The 25,804-nt window shown below is 47.8% G+C and overlaps 1 protein-coding gene across 1 annotated transcript; it reads right to left on the reverse strand.

The window, feature by feature from the left end:
- Positions 1–25,511, reverse strand: Faxdc2 (fatty acid hydroxylase domain containing 2). Its single transcript, XM_040748691.1, has 9 exons — positions 25,370–25,511; positions 12,083–12,130; positions 10,062–10,153; positions 9,863–9,966; positions 6,905–7,026; positions 2,973–3,178; positions 2,492–2,597; positions 2,067–2,233; positions 1–1,332 (listed from the first exon to the last, which is right to left on the reverse strand). Exons 2-9 carry the CDS (start codon positions 12,128–12,130, stop codon positions 1,140–1,142), a joined length of 1,038 nt encoding a protein of 345 aa, XP_040604625.1. The 5' UTR covers positions 25,370–25,511; the 3' UTR covers positions 1–1,139.
- Positions 25,512–25,804: the final 293 nt, after the last annotated feature.

The following is a 25,804-nucleotide window of genomic DNA, read 5'->3' on the forward strand; positions in this document are numbered from 1 at the left end:
TAGAGTTAAATAGAGACTTTATTTAGGGCCTTGATGGGGACTGGCCATGTACCTTTAACAGCACCTCATAGTCTCCATTTTTAGCTTCTTGTCCCTGCCCCTTATGATACTTCATATCAAAATGCTCATATGAGGAAGGGAATGGCTGCCATCTGGTGATGGGGTAGGGCGCGGGAGTGAAGAAATGGAAGGGCACAGGTTGCCAAGGTTGGGGCTGCCTGCAAAAGTGCTTAGTTGCCAGCTGGCCTGGCCTTGCATTGGCCTCAGTGCTACAGGATGAGGCCCTGTTCTGGAGAACTGGCTCATTAGACATTGATGTTTTCCTGTGTTTGTCTAGGCTGAGCAGCTGGGACTACAGTGCAAACCGCTATGTTTAAAAATTACTTTATTTGAGCCACAATATGGAGTCTTGACTAACCTTGAACTAAAATGTCAGATCAGCACAGCTGTGCTGAGATTGAGCGAATTGGTAATGGTGGCAGTCTTTCAGATCCAACCTAGTTGCCAAGTTTTTGGAATCCCAAAATTCCTAACCATGAACTGCCAAGGTGGGGCCTTGGTAAAAACTACTGGAGAAACCCCACTGCTACAGTACTCCCTGAGCTTGTTTTCTGAGGTTCATTGTTGAGGGAGAAGATTCTTTTGGGTTTAGAGAGTACTGACCTGGGTCCTCCCTGACATGAGTTCTGAGTTAGGCACAGACTGGGGTGCTCTTGAGAAGTTCTTGTGGGCTGTCATTGTTCATTCTGAGGGATTTGTGTCTTTGGAGGGCAGAAGTTGACCCAGGCTTTGATGGGAAGCAGGAGTTGTGTGTAGCACATCAACACATCTGGCCTGTGACTACTCCAGGGTGCCCTGGCTGTGGGTGTGAGAAAAGTTTTTGGAGCCAAGAAGCCTCCAGTCCCACTATTACCCTATTCTCTATGCCAACTAGGCCACAGGGAGCCAGCTGTATGGGGATTGTATCAGAGAACCAAGAGATTCCCCCAGGCTCTATAGTGATTTGGGGAGGGGGGAGGAAGCCCAGAGCCTATCATGGCCTTTTCCTGACAGGAATCTTGCATTCCCTTTACCCTGATGGTGAGTGTGGTGGCCAAGTTGTTAAGGGCAGCATGGCCCCTAGGCAGTATCCACACCTCCTACTTGTGAGGGAACAGTCCAGATGGTCCAAGTGGACTCTCTGTTTTCTTTGGAGGATCAGGGATGCTCTCTGAAAGTGGGGTGAAGCCCAGCAGGAGGACATGTCTTTCGTAGGCCTTGGTCTGCTTAAACATGATGTCAGTCCCATGCAGGTGATCCAACACGCCTAGCACCCCGTAGCACTGGTTGAACCTGAAGGAGAGAAGAGAACCTCCCATGCTTAGTATCACCATGCTGTCCGGCTATAACAGTGGAGCCTGGAGCATTTGAAGGGTTCCAATTGAGGGTTGTCTAGGGGTTTACTGTGTTTGAGACAGTCTCACCAAACTCTGTAGCTGGCTTTGAGCTTGTGGCACTGCTCCTGCTTCAACTTCTCCAGTGTTGGCATTAAAATTGTGAGCCACTGTGTGATTATGAACTGGCGGATAGAACCCTGGGCAAGGCCTAACGATCCCTGGGCCTCTGTTGGGTATTGTGCGTGACCCAGAGTGGGCATTTATGTCCTCCACTACTCTGAACTCTCCTGAACCTGGAGTTCTTTTCCCTAAATCCAGTAAGCTGTCAAGCAGCAAGCCCCAGCTCTCCTGTTTCCTCTCAATACTAGGAGCTGTAGGTATGGACAGTAGCAAGGTTGATATGTATGTGGTGCTGAGATCTCACACTATAGAGACTCACCTGCTGACCTGGGATTAAAAGCCTGCTACCATCACCCTCCCCTCCTTTGGGGTGGTTGTTTCTTTAGTTATCCCAGAACTCAGTTTGTAGATCAGTGAAAGGAGGCAGACATGATAGTGCACACCTTTAGTCCCAGCACTTGGAGGCAGAGGCAGGCGGATCTCTGAATTTGAGGGCAGCCTCCCAAAAAACAATACAGAGAAACCCTGTCTTGAAAAACCAAAAAAAAAAAAAAAGTACTATTGGCTTACTTGAGATGGTGGTAGTCGTGGAACTCAGGTGAAGGCAAGAAAGGCAGGTGGTAACCACAGTGGGAGATAGTGGTGATGATGAGAGCGAGGGACAGCCACACGGTGATGGAGGACAGATGAGAGCCCATTGCTAGAGGACCCACCAGAACTGGTAACATGTTGGAAACCTGCAAGAGAAAGGCTGATTCCAGTAGAGGCACCCAGCTGGGTGTTCACTCTGCCCTGCATGGTGCTTCAGGGAGACCACCTTGGCTTGTAACTTAAGACACTCAACTCAGCTTCACCTTTGTCTTAAGCAGTCAGTGTCTAAAAGGTTGGGAGGGGTACGATAACACACTGGGTACCTGGCACAAGAGATGGCGGCTATTCAGTAAGGGCAAGGAACCAGGAGCCTCCACTTCTGGGGCTCCAGGGGCTGTATTTACCACGTGTTCTATCGGATGGGCATAGATTGAGATCACACCGATGGGTGCTGTCCATTCATGATGTTTCTTGTGAATTTTCTTGTACAATGCCGGGTGGTGAAGGAGCCTGGAAAGATAATTCATAGTTTTCCTTCTCCATCCTGAGAAGGTCATGAGAAAGCAAAGCTGAGGTTGAGGTCCACATCTGAGAAGCTACTCCTTGCCCTCTAGTCTGTGGAGGATGAGACTGGCTTACATTACCTGGCAACCCTATCGGTGAAGTAAACCGATACTAGAAAGAACTCAGGAAGTGGGTGGGAACTGACCCCTTCTCCCATACAAATAGGGTAGCTCCTCTTTCACTTGGCATTGTGTCAGGTTGGAGAAAGAGTTGTGTCTGGCAATTTTGGTGTGGTGCCTGAGGACAGAGACCACAGTTTAGTGGCCTCTGCTGACCAGGGAGCTGTTCCAGGGTGAGGCTGTGTGCACATGGAGAGCTCACCGGTGTGAGTAGTAGAACAAGATTTCCTCCACGAGGGTGAAAAGGGCCAGCTCCACAAGGAACCAGTGGAAGGTGGGTAGCTCTCGGCAGCAGGGGTCTCCCCTCCACTTGAAGAAAGGATAGAAGATGAGCAGCATGGGAAGAGAGATCATAGTCTGGTTGAGGAGAACTGTGGGGATAGACTGTCGCAGCTTCACAGGGTCCACCTGCCAGAAGACAAGGGGTGTGGGGGAGGGGACACATGAGAAGTAGGTCTCTACCTGACCTGCTCAGGGTGGGTTTCTGGGAGTGACTGGGGTAGTCCACAGTCTGGGGCTGGTCATGGTGAGCAGTACAGTCCTGCCTGTCCTCCAGAATGTCTCACCAGAGCATAGGCTCTGTGTGCCAGGGTCAGCCACTGCTGGGTTCTGGCCCACAGGTCATCCAGTACTCTACAGGGACAATGAAATAAAACCAGTTAAACACAGGTCAGATAAGCAGTGATGATTGGCTCAGCCACCTTGAAGGATTAGAGAAGGTTTGACTGCCCTAGACTTACATAGGGAACATCTGCATGGATTCAAGGCCAGCGTGGGCAGGGCTCCAACCTTAGTTTGCTCTGCTTGTGACCAGTCCAGAGAGTCTGAACAGGTGACAACTTGTCTCAGGAGAAAGGGCTAAATGGTCGCTTTGGATTGCCTACCTAAGAACTAGTAGCCTCCGCCAAGTGCCCTGGTGGCTGCAGGATATCTGCTGGGAATATATGACCTGAGAATTAGGCCACTTTTGTCATCTACAGAAATAGGAAGGAGGCATCAGCAGAAAGACCAGAAACAATAGTGGTCATCCAGTGTCTCAAACTTGGAGCAGTTTAGGAAGAAAAAGTTATAGATTGTAGGGTTGGCTTTTGTTTGTTTTGCTTTTTTTTTGTTTTTGTTTTTTTGTTTTTGTTTTTGTTTTTTTTGAGACAGGATTTCCCTGTGCTTTGGAGACTAGACCAGGATGGTCTCCAACTCACAGAGATCTGCCTGCCTCTGCGTCCCGGCCTATAGGGTATTTAAATGGTTGAATCTGAAATGGTCTGTAATGAGTCTTGTATATTTTTCCTACATTTCTTTCTGTTTAAAACTTCCTTACTAGCCAGGCATTGGTGGTGCATGCCTTTAATCCCAGGACTCGGGAGGCAGAGGCAGAGGGATCTCTGTGAGTTCAAGGCCAGCCTGATCTACAGAGCGAGTTCCAGGACAGCCTCCAAAACAAGGCAGAGAAACCCTGTCTTGGGGGGGGGCCTTGCTTATTATTAAATGCTTGGAAAAATACAGCCAAGAGGAACGAACAACAGAGACTGCATATCCAGTTCCGGGAGGCTGCATAGACGGCTCAGACAGTATGGACAGTCCTGAGAGTACCTAAATGACTCTCAAAGAGCTTTGCCTCAAGGAGCAGCATATGGGTGGCAGTGTTTGTGTTAAGTGGGACCAAGGGCTGGTTTTGGAAAGTCCTGGGAGCTGAAGAAATGACTCAGTGGTTAAAAACCCTAACTCTATTTACAGAGGACCCAGTTTGATTTCCAACATGCATATGGCGGCTCAAGACTCAATCCATTACCTTCTGGATTCTGTGGGTACTCCATATATATGGTACACAGACATGTAAGCAGGTAAAACACCCATACACATTAGAAAAAAATATTAAAAGTCTCATGTAGCACAAGCTGGCCTTAACTCCCATCTATCATGCCTCCCTCTCAGATGCTGGGATTCCATGTGTGCCACCCAGCCAAGGTTTGTGTTTTATTTCTTAGAGATGGAAACAGTAAAACATTTATGTGATAATGCAGAGAGAGAATAGTAAGAAAGAAGGAAGAATGCTCTGAGGCCGTTTCCTGGTTCAGAAAGGACAGGAGCCAGGAGATGTGGCAAGCGAGACCCAGAGCAGAGCATGAGACCTAATGCGATGGGAGCTGGGCATGGGGCTTTCATCCCCTCAGTACAGTGGGGCCAGGTTAGGAAGGAGTTGGGAGGAGAGGTGTGCATAGGCAAGGAAGAGATGGACGAGTGTGTGGGCAGGCTAGGACCCTAGGGATGCCTGCTGCCCTCAGCTTCCACTGCAGTCTGTTCCTGGGATCCTTCTAAAGTCAGCACCTCCTGCAGCTATCTAGGGAGAGGTCCCAAGGTCCTTCCTTATGTGTTCTCAGAAAGTCTGAAGCATGGGTATGCTGGCCTTGGAATAACATGGATTGAGCTCTGCCTCTGCCACCTGGAAAGTTGAAACTTGAGCAGATCACTCACCTCTAGACCTTGGCCTCTGAGAGAGGCCCCACACTGCCTAGTGCTGTCTAATCACTGCACATAGGAAGGTTTCTAGGTGGCGCATGGTACGCAGAGCTGTAGACTAGTGAGGCTCTTTGGGAGCCCTGGAACTGGAAAGGCCCAGGGTGGGGCTGGGACATGGCTTACTGGGTAGCGTGCCTTCTTAGTATCCTTGGAGCCCTAGGTTTGATCCCCAGCAGCATAACCAGTGGAGAAAGGAAGGTTGGGAGTTCAAGGTCATCCTCAGCTATATTGCAAGTTGGAGGCCAGCCTGGGCTACGTGAGACTGTTTGAGATGGGAGAAGAGGCTCTAGTGTCTCATGTCCTACCCAGAGACTATGGCAAAGCCTCATCTGAACCCTGACAGTCATTACAGTGCTCAGCCTTAAGGTTGAAGGCATTTTGTCAGTGGTGACTGCTTTGGAGACAGCAGGCCTATAGATGAAAGGGTCTTACAGGTCAAATACTAACACAGAGGGCTTCAGTCTGTTCTGCCAGGGTGGGCTGGAGGAAGTCCTCCTAACTCTGGCAGCTGCCATGTCAGGAGGGGACCATTCCAGAGGACTCCTTCAAGACTCCTTTCTACCTACTGCCTTTGGTGTCAGGCTGGGAAGATGCCTTGAGAGTAGAGGTGACTCACCAGGCACCTGGGCGATTAAGAGCCTATTGCCAGGACAGGGTTTGGGTGGGGTTGAGGGAACAGCTTGTCTTCAGAGTCAGCCGCTGCCCTGTTGTGTAAGGAAAGACTGTCTCTGCAGGTTGTCAGAGCACCAGGAAGGCAGGTCCAGACTGCAGTGTGGTGACTCAATCCTACAGTGAGCAAATGCAGCTGCTTAGAAGCCGGGGCTCTTCCTGCCTTTACTGTGGTTGTCTGGACAGCTCACACTGCTGGTTGCATTGGATGATGGTGGTGCACACCTTTAATTTCAGAACTGGGGAAGCAGAGGCAGGTGGATCTCTGTGAATTCAAGATCATCCTGGTCTACATTGTGAGTTCTGGGACAGTCAGCTACATAGAAAAATCATGTCTCCAAAAAAAAAAAAAAAGGGGATGTGCTAAAATGACTACCTACATCTATACATCTAGAGTCTGCATCACCCCCTGCCACAGTGGGGATACCTCCCTTGGGGCAGTGGGTGTCTGGTTTCAGATCCATGGTCTCAGTGCCATGGGTTCAGTGCTGCTTGTTGGAACCCAGCATTATGCTGACTCCGCTTCCTGACGATGGGTGGGACACACATAAGGCATTCAGGTAGATACTTAGGCAGCTCACAGGCTCCTGTGTGACTTCCAGGGGTCAAAAGCCCTCCCTTGCTGAACCATCTCACTGGCTTTTTCTTTTAGACAGGGCCTCCTGTAGCCCTAGGTACCTTCAAACACCCTTTGCTGTACCCTCAGCACAGAGCCAAGGAAGGCCTCCTGCCTCCACTTCCCTGAATGACTGCATTATAGCTTCACACCCCCACGTGTGCATTAGGGATAGAACCCAAGGCTTCTTTGAGGCTAGACACGCCCTTTACCAATCAAGCACCACCCCCCAGCTCCTTTAACCCTCTGGATTCAGGTCACCTCAAAGGTAAGTATCTTGTCCTGACTTTGGTCCCTGTAATCCCAACACTATGAGCTGCAGTGACACTTACCGGTTCATTCTTGCCCAGTTGGATGCGGTAGCGGGAGATGAAGTTGGGTTTCCCTGTTGTGTCCACCACCAGTAGAAGGCCATTGAAGCCCCAGAAGCACAGCCCAGGCACCAGCGCAGTACCTGAGGCAGAGAGCAGAGGGAGTTAGAGCAGCCCCACTAGGAAGTGGATGAACCTGAATGGAGCTGTCCTCTGCCTGGTGACTTACTGCTCATATGCTAGCCATGGAGCCTGGAAAAGTCACTAAGTGTATTTGTTCTGTCTTGTCTGTCTGTCTCTGTGCCCCTCCCCCAGGGAGAGGGAGAGGAGGAGGGAAGGTGAGGGGGAAAAAGAGGGAGGGTCAAAGGGTCTCACTGTGTAGTTCAGGCTGACCCTAACTCATAATAGGTTTCCCCACTGCCTCTGCCTCTGCCTCTCAAATGCTGGGATTAAAGGTGTGTACCCCACACCTGGGAGTTTGGGTTTTGTTTTGTTCCTTTGACTTGTTTTGAGACAGGGTTTCACTCTCACTGTGCAGTCCCGATGAACCCCAAACTCACAGCAATCCCTCTGCCTCTGCCTCCTTCTGAGATAACAGCTGCTGTACCCTCTCAGCACAGTTACAGATGCTTTTACTCTCATCACAAGTGTTCCTATTTGGGCGCTGAAGCAATTTGACCGCCTGGTCAATTATTCTCAGTGCTGATGCTCTGTAAAGCATCTTAGAAGCTGGGCAGTGGTGGCATATGTCTTAATCTCTGAGTTCAAGGCCAGCCTGGTCTACAGATGTAGTTCCAAGACAGCTAGGACTGTTAACATAGAGAAATACTTGTTGTTGTTGGTTTTTTGAGACTACCTTTAGAGCCTGTCCTGGAACTAGCTCTGTAGACCAGGCTGGTCTTGAACTCAACAGAGATCTGCCTGCCTCTTCCTCCAGTGGGCTAGGTGTGTGCCAGCGTTGTCTGGCATGTCATCTCATGAGTGGAGATGCAGAGAAACCCTGCTTGAAAAACAAAAACTTTTAGAAAATACTAGTGGAAGACAGGAAGCTCTGAAGTTCAATGGTCATCCTCAGCCACATAGCCCATTTTTGGACATCCTGGGATACGTGAATTCCTATGCCGAGAAGAAGAAACATAAAGCCTGGCAGTGTATCATAGCAGATAAAGCTCTTGCTAGATAAGCCTGATGACCCGAGCTCTGCTCCACAAACCATGTAAAAATGCAAAGAGCAGCAGTAACTTTGGACTTGTCCTCTGACCTCCACACACACGATGTGGCATATGCATGTCCCCACTGGCATCACAAACATAGTAATAAATACAAATGAAGAAAACACTGATGAAGACACCCAGTCTCATGCTTTACTCTGCCACCTGCGGCAGTTATCCAGGGCATACAGCAGTGTTGCCTAACTACTGGATTAGGAATCCCGATGGACAAAGACGCTGTTTCACTCAGTTCTGTCTCTGTCCCCTTCCTTTAGTTCTTTCCTTACCCATCAGACATCTGGGGTAGGAAGGATACAAGAAGGACTTGGCCAGTGTGGGAGCACCACTGGTAGACTCATTCTGCAGAATAGTTGGAAAGACCCTGCAGTGAAAAAGAGACAGAAAGCAAACACACATAGGTTTGTGCATAGAAATGCTGATACAGCATCTTTAAGAATAACAAGAAAAGCTGGACGGTGGTGGCACACACTTTTAATCCTAGCACTTGGGAGGCAGAGGCAGGTGGATCTCTGTGAGTTCGAGACCAGTCTGGTCTACAAGAGCTAGTTCCAGGACAGCCTCCAAAGCCACAGAGAAACCCTATCTCAAAAAACCAAAAAAAAAAAAAAAGTAACAAGAAAACCTGTGTGGTGTTGGTGGCACACACCTGTAACCCCAGCACTTGGGAGGCAAAGCCAGGTAAATCTCTGTGAGTTTGAGGCCAACCTGGTCTACGGATGAGTTCCCAGACAGCCATGGCTACACATAGAAATGCTGTCTTGAAATATCTAAATAAATAAAAATCACAGGAAAACCTGGGGGCTAGAAAGAGAGGGCTCAGCAATTAGGAGCACTGGCTGCTCTTCCAGAGGACCCAGGTTCAATTCCCACTCCCCACATGGTGGCTCACAAACATTTGTAACTCCAGTTCAGGGAAGCCAATTTGTCACTCCCAGCTCCTGTATGAACATGGTACACAGACATACACTCAGGTGCACACACACACACACATACAAAGGAAATAAATAGTATTTTTTATCACAAACATTTAGAGCAGCCAAAATATCTATTCATAGGAGATGAACGTCTTTCACACGACAGAACAGACCTGGTACCATGACATACTCAACTCTTGCTCATGTGGCAAAGTGCCTATAAGTATTCAGCATAAACCTTGGTTAAAACCAGCAGGTTTGCTGGGCATTGGTGGCGCAGGCCTTTGATTCCAGCACTCGGGAAGTAGAGGCAGGCGGATCTCTGTGAGTTTGAGACCAGCATGGTCTACAAGAGCTAGTTCCAAGACAGCCTCCAAAGCCACAGAGAAACCCTGACTTGAACCCCATCCCCCAGCCCCTCAAAAAAAAAATCTTCAGCAGGTTGGGCAGTTAGTGATGCATGCTGTAATCCCAACACCCAGGAGAATCTCTGTGAGTTCAAGAACAGCCTGGCCTACACAGTAAGCTTCAGGACAGCTAGTGCCACATTTTCAGACCCTGTCTCAAAACAGATTGAGCCTATAAGATAGAGAGCATCAGGTAAAGGCACTTGCAGCAAGTGTGACAGCCTGAGTTCGATTCCCAGGACTACATGGTGGAAGGAGGGACCTAACTTCTGCAAGTTGTCCTCTGACCTCCACATCGCATGCTATGGCATGCTCATGCCTCCTCCACACGTATGTGAAGTAAGTATAATAATAAAAATAATGAGGTAGTGCCGGAAGAGAACAAGTGTGGAGTCCCACATATACAACCCTCTGCTGGAACCTCACCTATGATGAACAGGATCCACTGGTTGCCTTCAAATGTAGACAGCAGTTTCTCCCACTGGGTCTGCCAAAAGTAGCCAGAAGCACCCCAAAATCTCTGAAGATGCCTTGGAAAGAAAAGCATTTCTGTTTCTGGGAAAAGACTGGAAAGCCAGCTCTTTCACGCCGTGCCTCTCACCCCAAAGGCCTAGAGCACACTTACCATGTGACTGAGTTCCAGAAGGCCACAGACAGGAGCAGCCCAGAGCCCAGGATGAGAGCCGTCCTCCTCATGGAGCCCCAGATGTGTCCCTCCTGCAGTTGAGGGTGTCAGGTTGATCAGGCTCCTGCTGGGAGCAGGCTGATGACCTTTCCCCGTCTGTGGAAGGCCCTTCCCGACCAAAGGCTCTTGGCTGTAGCTGGGTGTGTTTATGAAAGCCAGAGCTGGGGGAGGGAATAGGATTGCCCCAACTCCAGAGAAACTGTTGAGCAATGTTGCCACCCAGATCTGGATAGGAAAGGCATTTAACAGCTATGCCATGTGTATGTCATCAGACCTCTTGGCAAAGGGAAAGAGCCACTCAGTGTGTCCTGGAGTCCCTTTTTCAATGATCACAATTACAGTCAGGTATGGTGGCACACAATTGTAATCCCAGCTCTTGGGAGGCAGAGGTGGGAAGAACAAGAATTCAAGATCTGCCTGCTACTTGAAACCCTGTCTCACAGAGTTCACTGACAACCGCTGGATGATAGCCCTTATACAATCTCCAAAAAATTCTCTAACCAGAAGTCATAGAAGGAACCAAGAGAGAATAGCAAGGTCCCAGGCCTCTCCCAGTATGCACCCACATCCCTTGTACTGTAGACATGAATGACAAATGTCACACACCACACTCTTCCTAAGCCTAGCTGGATGATGGTGGTGCCCGCCTTTAATCCCAGCACTCAGGAGGCAGAGGTAGGCAGATCTCTGTGAGCTCCAGGCCAGCCTGGTCTATAGCACAAGTTCCAGGACAGCCTCCAAAACAATACAGAGAAACCCTGTCTTGGAAAAAAAAAAGAAAGAACTTGGATGCTGTTCCTCATGAGCTGCCCACCTTGTCTTTTATGACAGAATCTCTAACGGACCTGAAGCTCATTGACAAGGCTTGGTTGTTTGGCCAGAAAGCCCAAGGTCTCAGATTGTGCTTGCTACTCAGAGCTGGAATTAAAAGTACATGCTGAGGTATCCAGCTTTTACATCCCTTCTGGGGTTTGAACTCAGGTCCTCCTGCTTACATGGTAACTTGTTCTTTGACACTCATCACCCTAACTTTTTTTTTTTTCCGAGACAGGGTTTCTCTGTGGCTTTGGAGGCTGTCCTGGAACTCGCTCTGTAGACCAGGCTGGCCTCGAACTCACAGAGATCTGCCTGCCTCTGCCTCCCGAGTGCTGGGATTAAAGTCGTGTGCCACCAACGCCCGGCTTCATCACCCTAACTTTGACAAGCTTCTTTGGGCTATTACAGTGAATCCCTTACAGTGCTCTGAGGACAAGTCAGCAGCTTCCTGGACTATTAGGGGATTCTTTTTGTCTGGTTGGTTGGTTTTTTTAATAATTTATTTTTATTCTATGTACATTGGTGTTTTGCCCCTTGTATGTCTGTGTGAAGGTATCACATCCCCTGGAACAGGAGGTACAAACAGTTGTGAGCTGCCATGTGGGAGCTGGGAATTGAACCTGGATCCTCTGGAAGAGCAGCCAGTGCTCTTAACCATTGAGCTATCTCTCCAGCCCTGGACTGTTTGTTTGTTTGTTTTTGAGACAGGGTCTCACTACGTACCTTCCGCTGGCCCTGAACTCTCTATGTAAACAAGACTGGCTAAAACTCACAGAGATCTGTGAGCTTCTGCTTCCTGAGTGCTGGGATTAAAGTCATGGGCCACAGTTGGGGGATATTTTGTTTGTTTGTTTAAAGATTTATTTATTTATGATGTATACAGTATTCTGCCTCCACGTATGCCTGCAGGCCAAAAGAGGGCACTAGATCTCATTACAGATGGTTTGAGCCACCTTGTGGTTGCTGGGAATTGAACTCAGGACCTCTAGAAGAGCAGTCAGTGCTCTCAACCTCTGAGCCATCTCTCCAGCCTTCTTTGTTTTTTGAGACAGGTTTTTTCTGTGTAGAATGAAAGGGAACAGAAGAATATGACACCCTGAGGAGGGACAGCCCTTTACCAGCACAGTGGGAGACTGGGTGCTTACCTGTGTGGACCTCTCATGGCGTCTTGGGCTTTCCATGTCTCCTGTCATCTGGAAGATAAAGTACAGGTTTTAGAGTCCCTGCCATGTGCCACTGAAGAGGGGGCAGTGGAGAAAGAGAAGGCTGGCACCAGATAAACTGATCCTTAAATTTATACTGGAGAGCTGGGCAGTGGTGGCGCACACCTTTGATCCCAGCACTCGGGAGGCAGAGGCAGGCAGATCTCTGTGAGTTCGAGGCCAGCCTGGTCTTCAAAGAGAGTTCCAAGATAGAGTCCAAAACACAGAGAAACCCTGTCTTGAATAACCAAAAAAAAAAAAAAAGCAAAAAAAAAACAAACAAACAAACAACAACAAAACTGATTTGGGGGCGCTGGAGAGATGGCTCAGTAGTTGAGAGCCCTGCTTGCTCATGCAGAGGACTCAGGTTCAGTTCCTAACACCCACATGATGGTTCAAAACCATCTGTAACTCCAGTTCCAGGAGATCTGATGCCCTCTTCTGGCCTCCTTAGGCACCAGTCACAGGCAAAGCAATCACACAATTAAAAAAAAAAAAAAAAAGATTGGGCCAGGCGTTGGTGGCGCACACCTTTAATCCCAGCACTTGGGATGCAGAGGCAGGTGGATCTCTGTGAGTTCGAGGCCAGCCTGGTCTACAGAGCTAGTTCCAGGACAGCCTCCAAAGCCACAGAGAAACCCTGTCTTGAAAAACAAAAAAAAACAAAAAACAAAAAAAAAAAAAAGATTATGTGCAGATGTTTTTGTCTTTCATGGGTATTGCCCATGAGTACAGGGCCCTGTGGAGGACTGAAGAGGGGGGTCTCATAGAGAAAATGCTACACAGAGCTGGGGCTGTGACTTAGTGAGTGGAGCAGGTGTAGCTGCCCTGAAGCTCTGGGTTCCAGTTCCAATAGCAGACGAGGCGACACATGAATGCCTGTAATCCCAGCACTCAGGAGTCAGAGGACAAAGAGTGCAGAGAAGAAAGTTTTCACTGAATCCAGGTACAGCGGTACACAATGGTATTTCAATGCTGGGGTGGCAAGGACAAAAGGACACCTCCAGCTCTCATTGGCCAGCCAACCAGTCTAGCCGAATCAGAAAACTCCAGGTTGAATGAGAGATCCTACTTCAAAAATTAAGGTGGATATCCCGGCATGGTGGTGTCTGCCTTTAATTTTTAATCCCAACATTGGGAGGCAGCCAGGCAACATAGTAATAATGTGAAGAGTGATTGAGGAAGACACCCACCTTCCTCCATGGAGCCCACGCTCACACATACACACTTGCACACACACAGACTGTCACTGAAAACTAGGTAGTAATTTCTCCTTGTCTCTGTTAGGCATGTCCAGCATGGTCTGGAACACAAGGCCACAGATCAGCTCAGAGGAATAGGCCACCGTCCCCCTATTACCTGGGGCTCTACCCAGCTGCAGGGATTTCAGGTCTCCTAGCCCAACGTGGGACAACAGGAAGGAGCTTAGATGAAGGGGAAGAGGATGCTTGATGTGGGGTAGGCTGCTGGGCCTGCTTATGTCCTGCCCCTTGGGGAGCTCTTCCCTAAAGATGCCGGGCAGGGATGAGGGAGCTGGTAATAGGACCTGGCAGAGTCATATCTATACCACAAGGACAGAAGCCTTGGTCCAAACCTGAGGTAGATACATCTGGCCATTGTTACATCAATGAACTGGATTATAAAGGAATTGTGAAGCATAGTGTTTTGAGGCAGGACCAAGCCAGTATTAAACTCGACTTTGAGTGGGGCAATTGTGGTGCACGCCTTTAATCCCAGCACTGGGAGGCAGAGGCTGGCGGATCTCTATGAGTTCAAGACCAACTTGGTCTACCGAGTGAGTTCCAGGACAGCCTCCAAAACAATACAGAGAAACCCTGTCTTGAAAAACCAAATTTAAAAAAAGTCTCTGATCTGGTCAATATCCCCAAGTGAACAGGGAAGGTCAGAGAAACTCCCTTCACACCCCACCAGGTCTCTGAGTAACATAGGTCCTTCCAAGACCCACAGTTTGCTTGCTGTCTGGGAATCTGAAAAAGTATGGTGCGTACGGCCCAGGGAGGCAGAAGTGTGAGGACTTTAGGGCTGAGCCTATTAACAGTCTTGTGACAAGTAGCCAAGTGTCCAAGTTTGCTTCAAGATGCTGTGTGTGGCGGGGGCATTATCCAGATGTCTGCAGAACGGCTGCCACCTGCATAGCTCTGGCTCACAGTCTCCTCTCTGTTGCTATCAGGCAGTATAAAGTAACAAACACGGTCAGAATGGCTCTCTCACTTGGGAGGAGGCAGGAGGTATTTTTGGAGTATTTCTTCTGTAAGCTTCCAGAACCCGTGGTGCAACAGCACATGGGGAGCCTCCCTTACAAGTCAAAGTCTTCTCCAGCATCCTCCCATCTAATCAGCACCATTATCTTTGTCCAGAGCTTGTGAGATTTGACCTTTGACCTTCCAGAGTTCTTCCACACCTTCCAGAAGCTTTTGTGAAGAATTCACTGTGGACAGGGGACTGTGGCAAATTCTGGAGCTATGAACCTGAAGGAAAACCTTCAGTTCAGCCACACAACCCATACTTTGCAAAGTCATCTTCAGAAGAACCAAGCTAGAAGTCTGGTGATGTGCACCCTTCACCCCAGCCCTTGAGAGACTGAGGGTCATTGTCAAGGACAGTCAGTCTGGTCTCCATAGTGAACCCCATGCCAGCCTGGATACACGGTAAAATCTGTCTCAAACAATTAAAAACTGGGGTTGGAGAGACGGTTGGGCTGTTCAGAGAGTTTGTTGGCACAGGGCCGGTAGCTCCAGCTCTGGGAGATCCAGCGCTCTCTTCTGATCTCTCTACACCTGTGTGTAGGCTTTCCCACATAAAAACAAAGATTTAAGAAAACAACGATGAATTAAAACATAACTTAAAAAAATGGGGGCTGGAGAGATGGCTCAGAGGTTAAGAGCACTGACTGCTCTTCCAGAGGTCTTGAGTTCAATTCCCAGCAACCACATGGTGGCTCACAACCATCTACAATTCAATCTAGTGTATATGTAATAAATAAATAAATCTTAAAAAAACGAGTAAGCCTGTGCTAGGAAACTTCTGAGGACAAAAGCCCTTGAATGCCCAGGATGCTTCTCATCCTTAGGCATATGTCTCCAAGCTCACAGTGAATTGTTTCCTCTCAGATGGCTTGTTTCAAACTTCCTCTGGCTTCATCCTCCAAAGTGCTGGGGCTACATGTGTATACCAACTCGAGTGGCTTAGACTAGGTTTTAGTGTATACTGTGGAAGCTGAGCTCTAGGCAGACTGCATCCATGTTTCCACTCAAGACTTACAGGGTGGTAGTTTTAGCTGGGTGGGTGAGTGCTCACTTAGCATACACGAGGCCCTCCCTGGGTTTGATACCCAGCGCTGCATAAACTAGGCAGGCACTTCTGTGAACACAGCATATGGGAGGTGGTGGCTGGAGGATTGGTAGTTCAAGGTCATCCTCAGTTATTTAGGGAGTTTGAAGCCAGCCTAAGCTATGGCAGATCTTCATGTCAAGATAGATTTAAGATTCAGCTGTGTGAATGTGGTGATTGCCGTGGAAGATATTCCTTCTTGCAATTTTCAGTTTCTACGGAGACAGCACATTCTAAGGACACAGATCAACCCCAATGAGGAGATAGGACAGGACTCTCTCTCTCTGGAAGCTTTCCGTGGGATGCAACTGAAAGCCAGTTTTAAAAAAATTGTTTTAGGCTATTTTATGTGTATTGATGTTTTGCATGCCTTGTGACTATGTAGTTCAGATGAGGCTGTCAGATTCCCTGAAACTGGAATTAGGGGTGGTTGTGAGCCTCTATGTTGGTGCTGGGAACTGAACCCAGGTCCTCAGCAAGGGTAGCCAATGTTCTTAACTGCTGAGCCATCTCCCAGTCTCTCCAGTTTATTTATTTGATTGGTTGGGTTTTTGAGACAGGATTTTTCTGTGGCTTTGGAGGCTGTCCTGGAACTAGCTCTTGTAAACCAGGCAGTCCTAAATTCCCACTGTAGACCAGGCTGGCTTTGAACTCACAGAGATCTGCCTCCTGATTGCTGGGATTAAAGGTGTGTGCCACCACACACACACACACACACACACACACACACACACACACACACACACACCATCCCCACTTTTCTTTTTCTTTTTTTGAGATACAGTCTCATGTAGTCTCAGCTGGCCTCACTATGGTGACTGAGGATGTCCTTGAAGTCCTGGTCTTTCTGCCTCCAACCTCCCCTTGGGCTGTGATTAAGTGTGTGCACCACACTTAGTAAGCATGTCTCTTATCTGAAAGATAACTTGTGCTGGCAAAGACCAAGGAAAAGGGAACCTTAGTACTTTCAGTGGGACTGAAAACTAGCAAGGCCACTGTGGAAATGAGCACAGAGCATTCTTAGATATTAAGTGGAACTAGCATATGAGCCAGCCATACTGTTCCTGGGCGTACACCCAAAGAACTCTATACCTCTATACCTTATGTCTTAGTTGTTCTGTTATTGTGAGGAACCACCATAACCAGGAAAACTTTTTATTTTTTATTTTTTTTTTTGATTTTTCAAGACAGGGTTTCTCTGTGGCTTTGGAAGCTGTCCTGGCACTTGCTCTGTAGACCAGGCTGGTCTCAAACTCACAGAGATCCACCTGCCCCTGCCTCCCGAGTGCTGGGATTAAAGGCATGTGCCACCAACGAACCAGGGCAATTTTTAAAAAGATTTTATTTATTTATTGTGAATACAACATCCTGCCTCTATGTATATCTGCAAGCCAGGAGAGGACACCAGATCTCATTAGGGATGGTTGTGAGCCACCATGTGGTTGCTGGGAATTGAACTCAAGACCTCTGGAAGAGCAGTCAGTGCTCTTAGCCTCTGAGCCATCTCTCCAGCCCCAGGGTAATTTTTAAAGTAAACTATTTAAGTGAGGGCTGGCTTACAGTTTCAGAAGGTTAGTTCAAGATCATCAGGGGAGGGAACATGACCAGAGGTAGGTAGGCATGGTGCTGGAGAAGTAGCTGAGAGTTCACATCAGCTCTTCAAGTTTCCCACCCCCTGTGACACATTTCCTCCAACAAGGCCACACCTCCTAATCCTTCCCAAACAGTTCCACTAACTGAGGACCAAACATTCAAATGTATGAACCTACAGGGGCCATTCTCATTCAAAACACCAAACCCTGTCATAGAGATGCTTGCACATCCATGTTCATTGCTACTCTATTCAAAATACCTAGGACATGGAATCAGCTTATTTGTCCATCAGCAGATGAATGCATAATGAAAATGTGGTACCTATACATGATGGAATTTTGTTCAGCCAAAAAGAAAAATGAGCTGGGCATTGGGGGTGCATTCCTTTAATCCCAGCACTCAGGAGGCAGAGGCAGGTGGATCTCTGTGAGTTTGAGGCCAACTTGGTCTACAGAGTGAGTTCCAGGACAGGGAAACCCTGTCTTGGGAAAAACAAAACAAAACAACAAAACCCTGCATGTTCTTTCCCATATGCTGCTCATAACTTTTTTTTTTCGAGACAGGGTTTCTCTGTATTGTTTTGGAGGCTCTCCTGGAACTCGCTCTGTAGACCAGGATGGCCTCGAACTCACAGAGATCTGCCTGTCTCTGCCTCCTGAGTGCTGGGATTAAAGGCGTGCACCACCAACGCCCAGCTTTTTTTTCTGCTCATAACTTTTAATGCTGGGGTGTGTGTGTGTGTGTTCTCATGTGCATGTAAGAGAGTCAGGCTAGGCTATGAAACTAGATAGAACATCACAGGAGAAGCTGGGGACACAAAAACACAGACCACAAGAAGCAAGACTGTGGTTGTGGGGTGCAAGATAACAAAGGGGGTGAGAAGAAAAGGAAGAACAACAGTGAAGTTTCTGTTTAATGAAACCTGTGTGCTCATAAAAATAAGATGGAGCTACTCAAAAAACGAAAAAGGAGCTCCGAGCTACTGGCCAGGTGTGGAGGGCATGCCCATTGGAACTCACAGGTAGGTGATCCAGGGTTAACCAATGGGTGATCTAGTGATGTTCATGCACTGAGATGCCAACACTCTTGTGTCCACTGAGTTACTGCTTACAATCACTGAGAATTTCAGTAACTGCCAATATAGTGGTGCACATCTACAATCCTAGCTACTTGACACCACCCCCCAGAAAATTTGGCAACACCCTACCTCAAAATAAAAAATAAATAATTAAAGATGGGAGCTGGAGAGATGGCTCAGTGGTTAAGAGTACTGGCGGCACAACCATGAGGACTGGAGTTTTGATTTCAGAACCCATATAAGGAGGTGTCCCACAAATATCTCTAACTCCAGCTCCTTCTGGTCTCTGCAGGAGTGCACAAATGCACACACCTACACTTCTGTATGAGTGCATGGCCTAGAGGCATAGGCGTGCACACACACACACACACCTTTTTGACAGTTTAGAACATCTAGATGTTGAGCAGCTACACACTCAGGACCACACACAGAAACCAAAGCCTCTCATCCCAGGTGGCTCCTCCGATCCTCCGGACAGTCTGGCCTGGTGACAACAACGCAGTCAGTGCAGCTGTGGGCTCATGATTGGGTGCCAGTGACACCCACACCAGTGGGCTTCAGAGCCCACAAACCCTGACATCCCTTACCAGGGAGCCTGGCTGGTAGATCAGCAATCTGCAAGGTCTTGTGTTTTTGAAATCAGTTTCTGGAGTGTGCCCATAATTGGGGTCACCCTATGAGTTTTCATCGGGGCGCTGAGGCAGTGTAGACTTTAAATGCACTTTTTTTTTTTTTGGTTTTTCGAGACAGGGTTTCTCTGTGGCTTTGGAGGCTGTCCTGGAACTCGCTTGGTAGTCCAGGCTGGTCTCGAACTCACAGAGATCCGCCTGCCTCTGCCTCCCGAGTGCTGGGATTAAAGGCGTTCGCCACCAATGCCCGGCTAAATGCACTCTTAACATAACTAAAAACTGAAACCTCCTTTCAAACTGAAGAAATGGAAAGTAAGTTCTGATGAGCGAATTACTTGAGACAGCCCGATTGGTAGTGGAAGTGTAAACCCCAAATAAACTTCATTCTTATAACAGCACCATTGCTTCAGTGGCCATGGAAGGCAGTGCCCACTGTGTGGGGATCACAGAGATTTGTAGAGTTGGACTATCCAAGTGTTCGACTTCCTTGAGTCAGCTGTGTGATATTTTATTTGTGAGTTAATTAAAATAAAGTGATTTAATAAAAATGATTTTTTTAATGGATGGAGGTGTGGGGTGTAGCTCACTAATAGAGCATTTCCCATGCATACGAGGCCCTGAATTTTATCTTCATTATTACACTAGCAAGGAAGGAAGGGACTACTTAATTGTTCATCAACAATGAATGGACAAATCAAAACTGAGGTCTCAGCCATACAAAGAATGACAAGGAGAATCCTGTCTTCAGTAGGATGGATGGAACAAACTAGAGACCATTATGTTTGTTTGTTTGTTTTTAAAGCCCAAACAGAAAGACAACCACCAGGGTCCCTTATAGATGGAATCTAATAAAGTTGACACCTGATGGTCGAATGATTTTGAGAGGACGGCGGTTCTCAGTCTGTGGAGAAAGCAGATGAAAGGGTCCAGGGGAGAGGTCATCACAGTTAGATAGGAGCAGACTCCTTTGGGGTGCTGTTGGTTCATTAAGACCCAACGCTGAGCCGGGCGGTGGTGGCTCATGCCTTTAATCCCAGCACTCGGGAGGCAGAGGCAGGCGGATCTCTGTGAGTTCGAGGCCTGGCTGGACCGATAGCCTCCAAAACAATACAGAGAAACCCTGTCTCGTAAAAACCGAAGGGGAAAAAAAAAAGACCCAACGCTGGACCTGTGACAGCCATGGTCATTTAAGAGGCAGAGTTGAGCTCTGGGGAGCAGGTACTGCTTGGAGCAAGGGATGAGGAAGTGAAGAGGCTGGACTCTGCTCCAGACACACAGGACAAGGGATGAGGCATTCCTCCTGTGTGGAAAGGCCCTGGGGCTGTGGCAGTAGTGCGGTTTATCTACTGACCTGTGGTTCCCTAATGTGCTGTTTGTTGTTGAGCTATGCCAACATGCCTATGAATTGTCTCTGGAGGTGGTGACCAGATGAGGCTTCTGAAACTGCCCAAAGCTCCTAACACTAGACCAGGAGATAGCTCGGTGGGTAAAAGCATTTGCTAGTCAGGGTTTTATCTTGAAACTCATGTGAACACAAAAAGCTAATGTATTGGTGTATTGGCTCCAATCTTTAATCTCAGCACTTGTAGGTACATTGGGAGACAGAGATAGGTGACTCAAGGTGGAATTTAATGACAGGAGGAAAAGAGAGCCCCTACCTCAAAGCAAGCAGGAAGGAGAGAACCAATTCCTATTACACACACACACACACACACACACACACACACGCACGCACGCACGCACGCACGCACGCACACTAAATAGATGGATAGATAAAGTAGAAATATCCTAATATCACCTAGACATTGGCTTCTTGTGAAGCAACAAATATTCTTGTCTCCTTCCTTAAGAATTAATCAAGGCCAGGTGGTAGTGGCGCACACCTTTAATCCCAGCACTTGGAAGGCAGAGGCAAGCAGATCTCTGAGTATGAGGCCAGTCTGGTCTACAGAACAAATTCCAGGACATTCAGAGGTACTCAGAGAAACCCTGTCTCAAAAAGTCAAACCAAACCAAAAAACAAAAACAAAACCAACAAAAAGACCTTCAAAGTCAGCACCAGCTGCATATCATCAGGTTTGAGGTCAGTCGGAACAAGGAAGTCTTTCTTTTCTTTAAATTTGAAGGGTCTTGTATATCCCAGACTGACCTTAAACCTGATATGCAGCTAGTGCTGACTTTGTTGGGTAAACAAGCCTAAAGGGATGGTTCTATTTATTAAAAAAAAAAAACAGATATTTTAGGGGGTCCCTAACTGCTAGGAACTACCTTTAATTCTCCAGGGATAATTTTAACTGTAACCTTCCCCCAAAGCCAGGCATTGGTGGCGAACGTCTTTAATCCCAGTACCCAGGAGGCAGAGGCAGGTGGATTGCTGTGAGTTCGAGGCCAGCCTGGTCTACAGAGCGAGTTCAAGACAACCTCCAAAGCAATACAGAGAAACCCTGTCTCAAAAAAAAAAAAAAACTTGCTTGCTCTTCCCTGTGTCCCCAGGCTGATCCCCAATAAGTCTTTCTTTCTTCCCAGAGTGGTCTGGTTAGTTTCTCTGAATTGTTGCTTATGTAGCTATGGTGTTATGATGTGTGTTGTCATTATGTGAATGGGTGTCACTTATATTAAAATGCTCTATTGCATTTTTTTTTTTTGAGACAGGGTTTCTCTGTAGCTTGGGAGCCTATCCTGGAATTCTTTGTAGACCAGGCTGACCTCGAACTCACAGAGATCTCCCTGCCTCTGCCTCCTGCGTGCTGGGATTAAAGGCGTGCACACCACTGCCCAGATGCTTTATTACATATTAATTAACATATCTGTACGTGTGTCCTCACAGACATAGCACACGTGTGGTGATCAGAAGACAACCTTTAGGAGTCTGTTCTCTCCTTCTACCTTGTGGATTCTAGGGATGCAACTCAGGCTTGACTACAAGTGCCTTTACCAAATGAGCCAGTTAGAAGTTTTATTGCTTTGTAAACATCTTGTGAAGTTATTTTAATGATTTTTAAAAAGTTTTGTTGGGAGGCAGAGGCAGGCGGATCTCTGTGAGTTCGAGGCCAGCCTGGTCTACAAGAGCTAGTTCCAGGACAGCCTCCAAAGTCACAGAGAAACCCTGTCTTGAAAAACCAAAAAAGAAAAAAAAAGTTTTGTTTGTTTTAGAGACATGTTTCTCTGTGTAGGACTGACTATCTTGGAACTTGCTCTGTAGACCAGGCTGGTCTCAAATTGCCTGCCTCTGCCTCTCAAGTGCTAGGATTAAAGATGTGCCCCACTATAACTGCCATTCTTTTTAATTCTTTTTTTTTTTTTTTTTTTTGGTTTTACGAGACAGGGTTTCTTTGTATTGTTTTGGAGGCTGTCGGTCCAGCCCGGCCTCGAACTCACAGAGATCCGCCTGCCTCTGCCTCCTGAGTGCTGGGATTAAAGGCGTGTGCCACCACCGCCCAGCTTCTTTTTAATTCTTAATTATGTATGTGTATGGGTGTGTGACTTTCTATGTGAAAACACTGCCTGTGGAGGCCAGAAGAGGGCGTTGGATTCCTCTGAAAGTGGAATTAAAGGCAGTTAGGAGCTGCCCCATGTGGGTGCTGCAGAGCTCAGGTCATCTGTAAGAGCAGCAAGTACTGTTAATTCCAACATCTGTAATTCCAGTTCCAGGGGACTCAACCCCTCTTCTAGCCTCCAAGGGCACCAGACATACATGTGGTATACAAACATACATACAGGTTAAACACCCATATACATAAAACAAAAGTGAGTAAGTATTAAACAACAAACAGAAAACTAGATGGGCAACCAAGAAGGACTGCTTCTGGGCTAGCCCCCATGGACTCTTCCTGTTCCTTTTGTCCCTTCCTCTGGAGAGGAGTTATAGCCCAGGTCTTGAAATGACTCCTCGGCCTCCACTTATGAGTGCTGGGATCACGGATGCAGCAACACATCCAGCTTGCTTTGTCTTTGCATCGGGCTCTTTCTCTGTAGCCCAGGCCAACCTCATCTGGAATGCTGGGGTCACAGGTGTGTGCCATTACACCTGGCCTAATAACTTACAGAACAAAAACAGTAACAGTTTCAACAAAATTGCTGGTGTTGCCTCATGACTGCAATCCCAGCACGGGGGAGGCTGAGGTGGGAGGACTGAAAGAGTTTCAGACTAGTCCCAGCTATCCAGAAAGTTCCAGGCCAGGCAGGACTAGCATCTTGTCTTATGAAACAAAAACAATCTGGGTGTGGTAGATCAGGGCTAGCACCCCCATTTTTTCCCCCTTTGGTGTTTTGTTTTGTTTTGTTTTTCCAACAGAGTTTCTCTGTTGCTTTGGAGCCAAGACAGGTCTCAAACTCATGGAGATCCACCTGCCTCTGCCTCCAAAGTGCTGGATTAAAGGAGTACGCCACCTCTGGCCGGCCAGAAATATATTTTTAGAATGTTTTGTGTTTCTTTGTTTTGATTTATTATGTATACAGTGTTCTGCCTGCATGTATGCCTGCATGCCAGGAGAGGGCACCAGATCTCATTATAGATGGTTGTGAGCTACCATATGGTTGCTAGGACTTGAACTCAGGACGTCTGGAAGAGCAGCCAGTGTCTTAACCTCTGAGCCATCTCTCCAGCCCCAGAAATATTTTTTAAAGAGTCTCACTCCAAACCCTCCAAGGTCTCTAGTGGAAGCCAGGCTTCTCAACATTTTGTCTCAGGCTCCATTTTTTTAAATAACTTACTATTTTTATTTTATGTGCATTAGTATGAATGTGTCAGATTCCCTGGAACCAGAGTTACAGTTTTAAACTGTCATGTGGATGCTGGAATTGAACCTGGGTCCTCTTGAAGAGCAGTCAGTGCTCTTAACCACTGAGCCATCTCTCCAGCCCCAGTTCCATATTCTTTAAGAATTCTGTTTCGCCGGGCGTTGTTGGCGCACGCCTTTAATCCCAGCACTCGGGAGGCAGAGGCAGGCGGATCTCTGTGAGTTTGAGACCAGCCTGGACTACCAAGTGAGTTCCAGGACAGCCTCCAAAGCCACAGAGAAACCCTGTCTCGAAAAACCAAAAAAAAAAAAAAAAAGAATTCTGTTTCAAAGCTGGGTGGTGGTGGTGGTGGTGGTGGTGGTGGTGGTGGTGGTGGTGGTGGTGCACGCCTTTAATCCCAGCACTTGGGAGGCAGAGGCAGGCGGATCTCTGTGAGTTCGAGACCAGCCTGGTCTACAAGAGCTAGTTCCAGGACAGTCTCCAAAGCCACAAAGAAACCCTGTCTTGAAAAACAAAAACAAAAAAAGAACGATAAAAACTATTTCACAAGAGCCAACAACTGACATGATGCTCTTCCGCCCCCAGCCTTCTGCACAGGCTGTCTGCATCCTAGGGAAGAGCCAGCCAGTCAAGGGGACCTCCTGGCCAGTCACCAGCCTCAGAGGCAGCAGCCTAGACATGCCCTTCTGCAGGAGAAAGGCTCACGAGAGCAACAGAGGCCCTGGTGTGAGGAGAGGCGGGAAGAAAGCTGGCTGATGCTGAACAGAGATGATGAAGGGTTCTCCAGAAGCTCAGACTCCCTTGGGTAATGTCCTTTAAGAGTTTCTGGCCAGCGGTTATGGTTGTGCACATTCAGAAACCCATCTACTTTGGATGCCAAAGCAGGAAGATCACAGTTCAGAGTCACCCTGGGCAGCTTGGCAAAAGCTTGTCTCAAAATTAAACGAAAAACAAAAGAACGTGTGTGGCTTGATTATAGGACACAAGTCTAGCATCTGTAAGGCCCTGGCTTATAATGGTGTCTAAGTGCCAAATACAGCTTGGCACCCAGCCCACATTCAGGAAACACTTGCTGAATAAATAAACACAGAGCCCAAAATAAGAAAAGTGTTTCCTTTTGTTTTGTTTTGGCTCCCAGAATGTTCCCAGGGCTAGTGGCTGGGCATTTGTATGGTTTTCCTTCCTTCTAGTGACTTGTTTGGTAAAGGCAGAAGCAGACCCTCTTTGCATTTATTTTATCAAATTGACTTGCTTGCTTGTCTCAGCCAGTGACATCTGTTTGGAATTACAAGATAAACTGACAGCAACTCACATGCAGCAGCCCTGTGTCTCGCCTGGCTTACACACCCCGGACCTCTCCCTGAAAAGCATTTCTCGGCTCCATCTCTACCCAGTAGCTTGGTGGGTGTCCTTCTTCAGGACCATTGGATGTACTGATGGCCCGAACCTGGAGTTACTGTTTTACTCAAGGCACCTTGACCTGGCTGCCCAGCTCCCAGCCCACACATCCTTCCTGAGACTTAGAGTATGATCTTCTAGGATGAGGATTGCCTCCCAACAATCTCTTCCAGTTTCATTTCTCTTTGGGGAACTGTTCCCCCACCAGCTTTAAAAGTAGACTGGGCTCATAAGAACTCCATCAGTTTTGAGAAAAGCAACATGGAGGAGGCAGAAGGTGCAGACACAGGCAGGTGGTGCTGACCCGGTGTGGCACAGGTAGGGAACAGCCCAGGCACACTTCACCTGCCGAGGAGGGGCAAGGACAGGCTGATGGCAGAGGCAGGCTTGGATGTATCCTGGCCTTCCCAAATAATCCCCTCCCAACAGTCCCTTGCTCACCTTTGCAGAGGGCTGTTCCCAAGAGTCCCTGTCTCCAAGCCACAGGTCCAGTCTGTAGTGCTGGTTTTGTGTGTGTGACTGCTGCGTAGTTCTGCAGGCTAACCTTGTGGTCACCCGGCTCAGCTTGGGTGGGTCGGGAGGCTGGCCCTGGTGATCGCATTACATGGCTGCCGACTGGCTCTGGCCAGGCACGTGATTGAGAAAAAGTTTAGGTCTGTGTGGGCTGGAAACACAATGCTTTTCTTTTGGAAGGACATGTCCTTAACGAGAGAGGACAGCTCAAGGGAACAGGGAATGGGCTCAAATTCTGCTCCCTTCAAACTTTCTTTTTCCCTGTCTTCTCCAGTTTTAGAAAGTGTTACCACACGGAAGACAGGCTGAGGAAAAGTTGTGGGTAGTAGGCAATAGCACAGTTAGTCCAAAGGTTCCAGATCA

This window comes from Mesocricetus auratus, unplaced genomic scaffold (genome assembly GCF_017639785.1).
Source record: "Mesocricetus auratus isolate SY011 unplaced genomic scaffold, BCM_Maur_2.0 Super-Scaffold_100007, whole genome shotgun sequence".
Taxonomy (NCBI): Eukaryota; Metazoa; Chordata; class Mammalia; order Rodentia; family Cricetidae; genus Mesocricetus; species Mesocricetus auratus.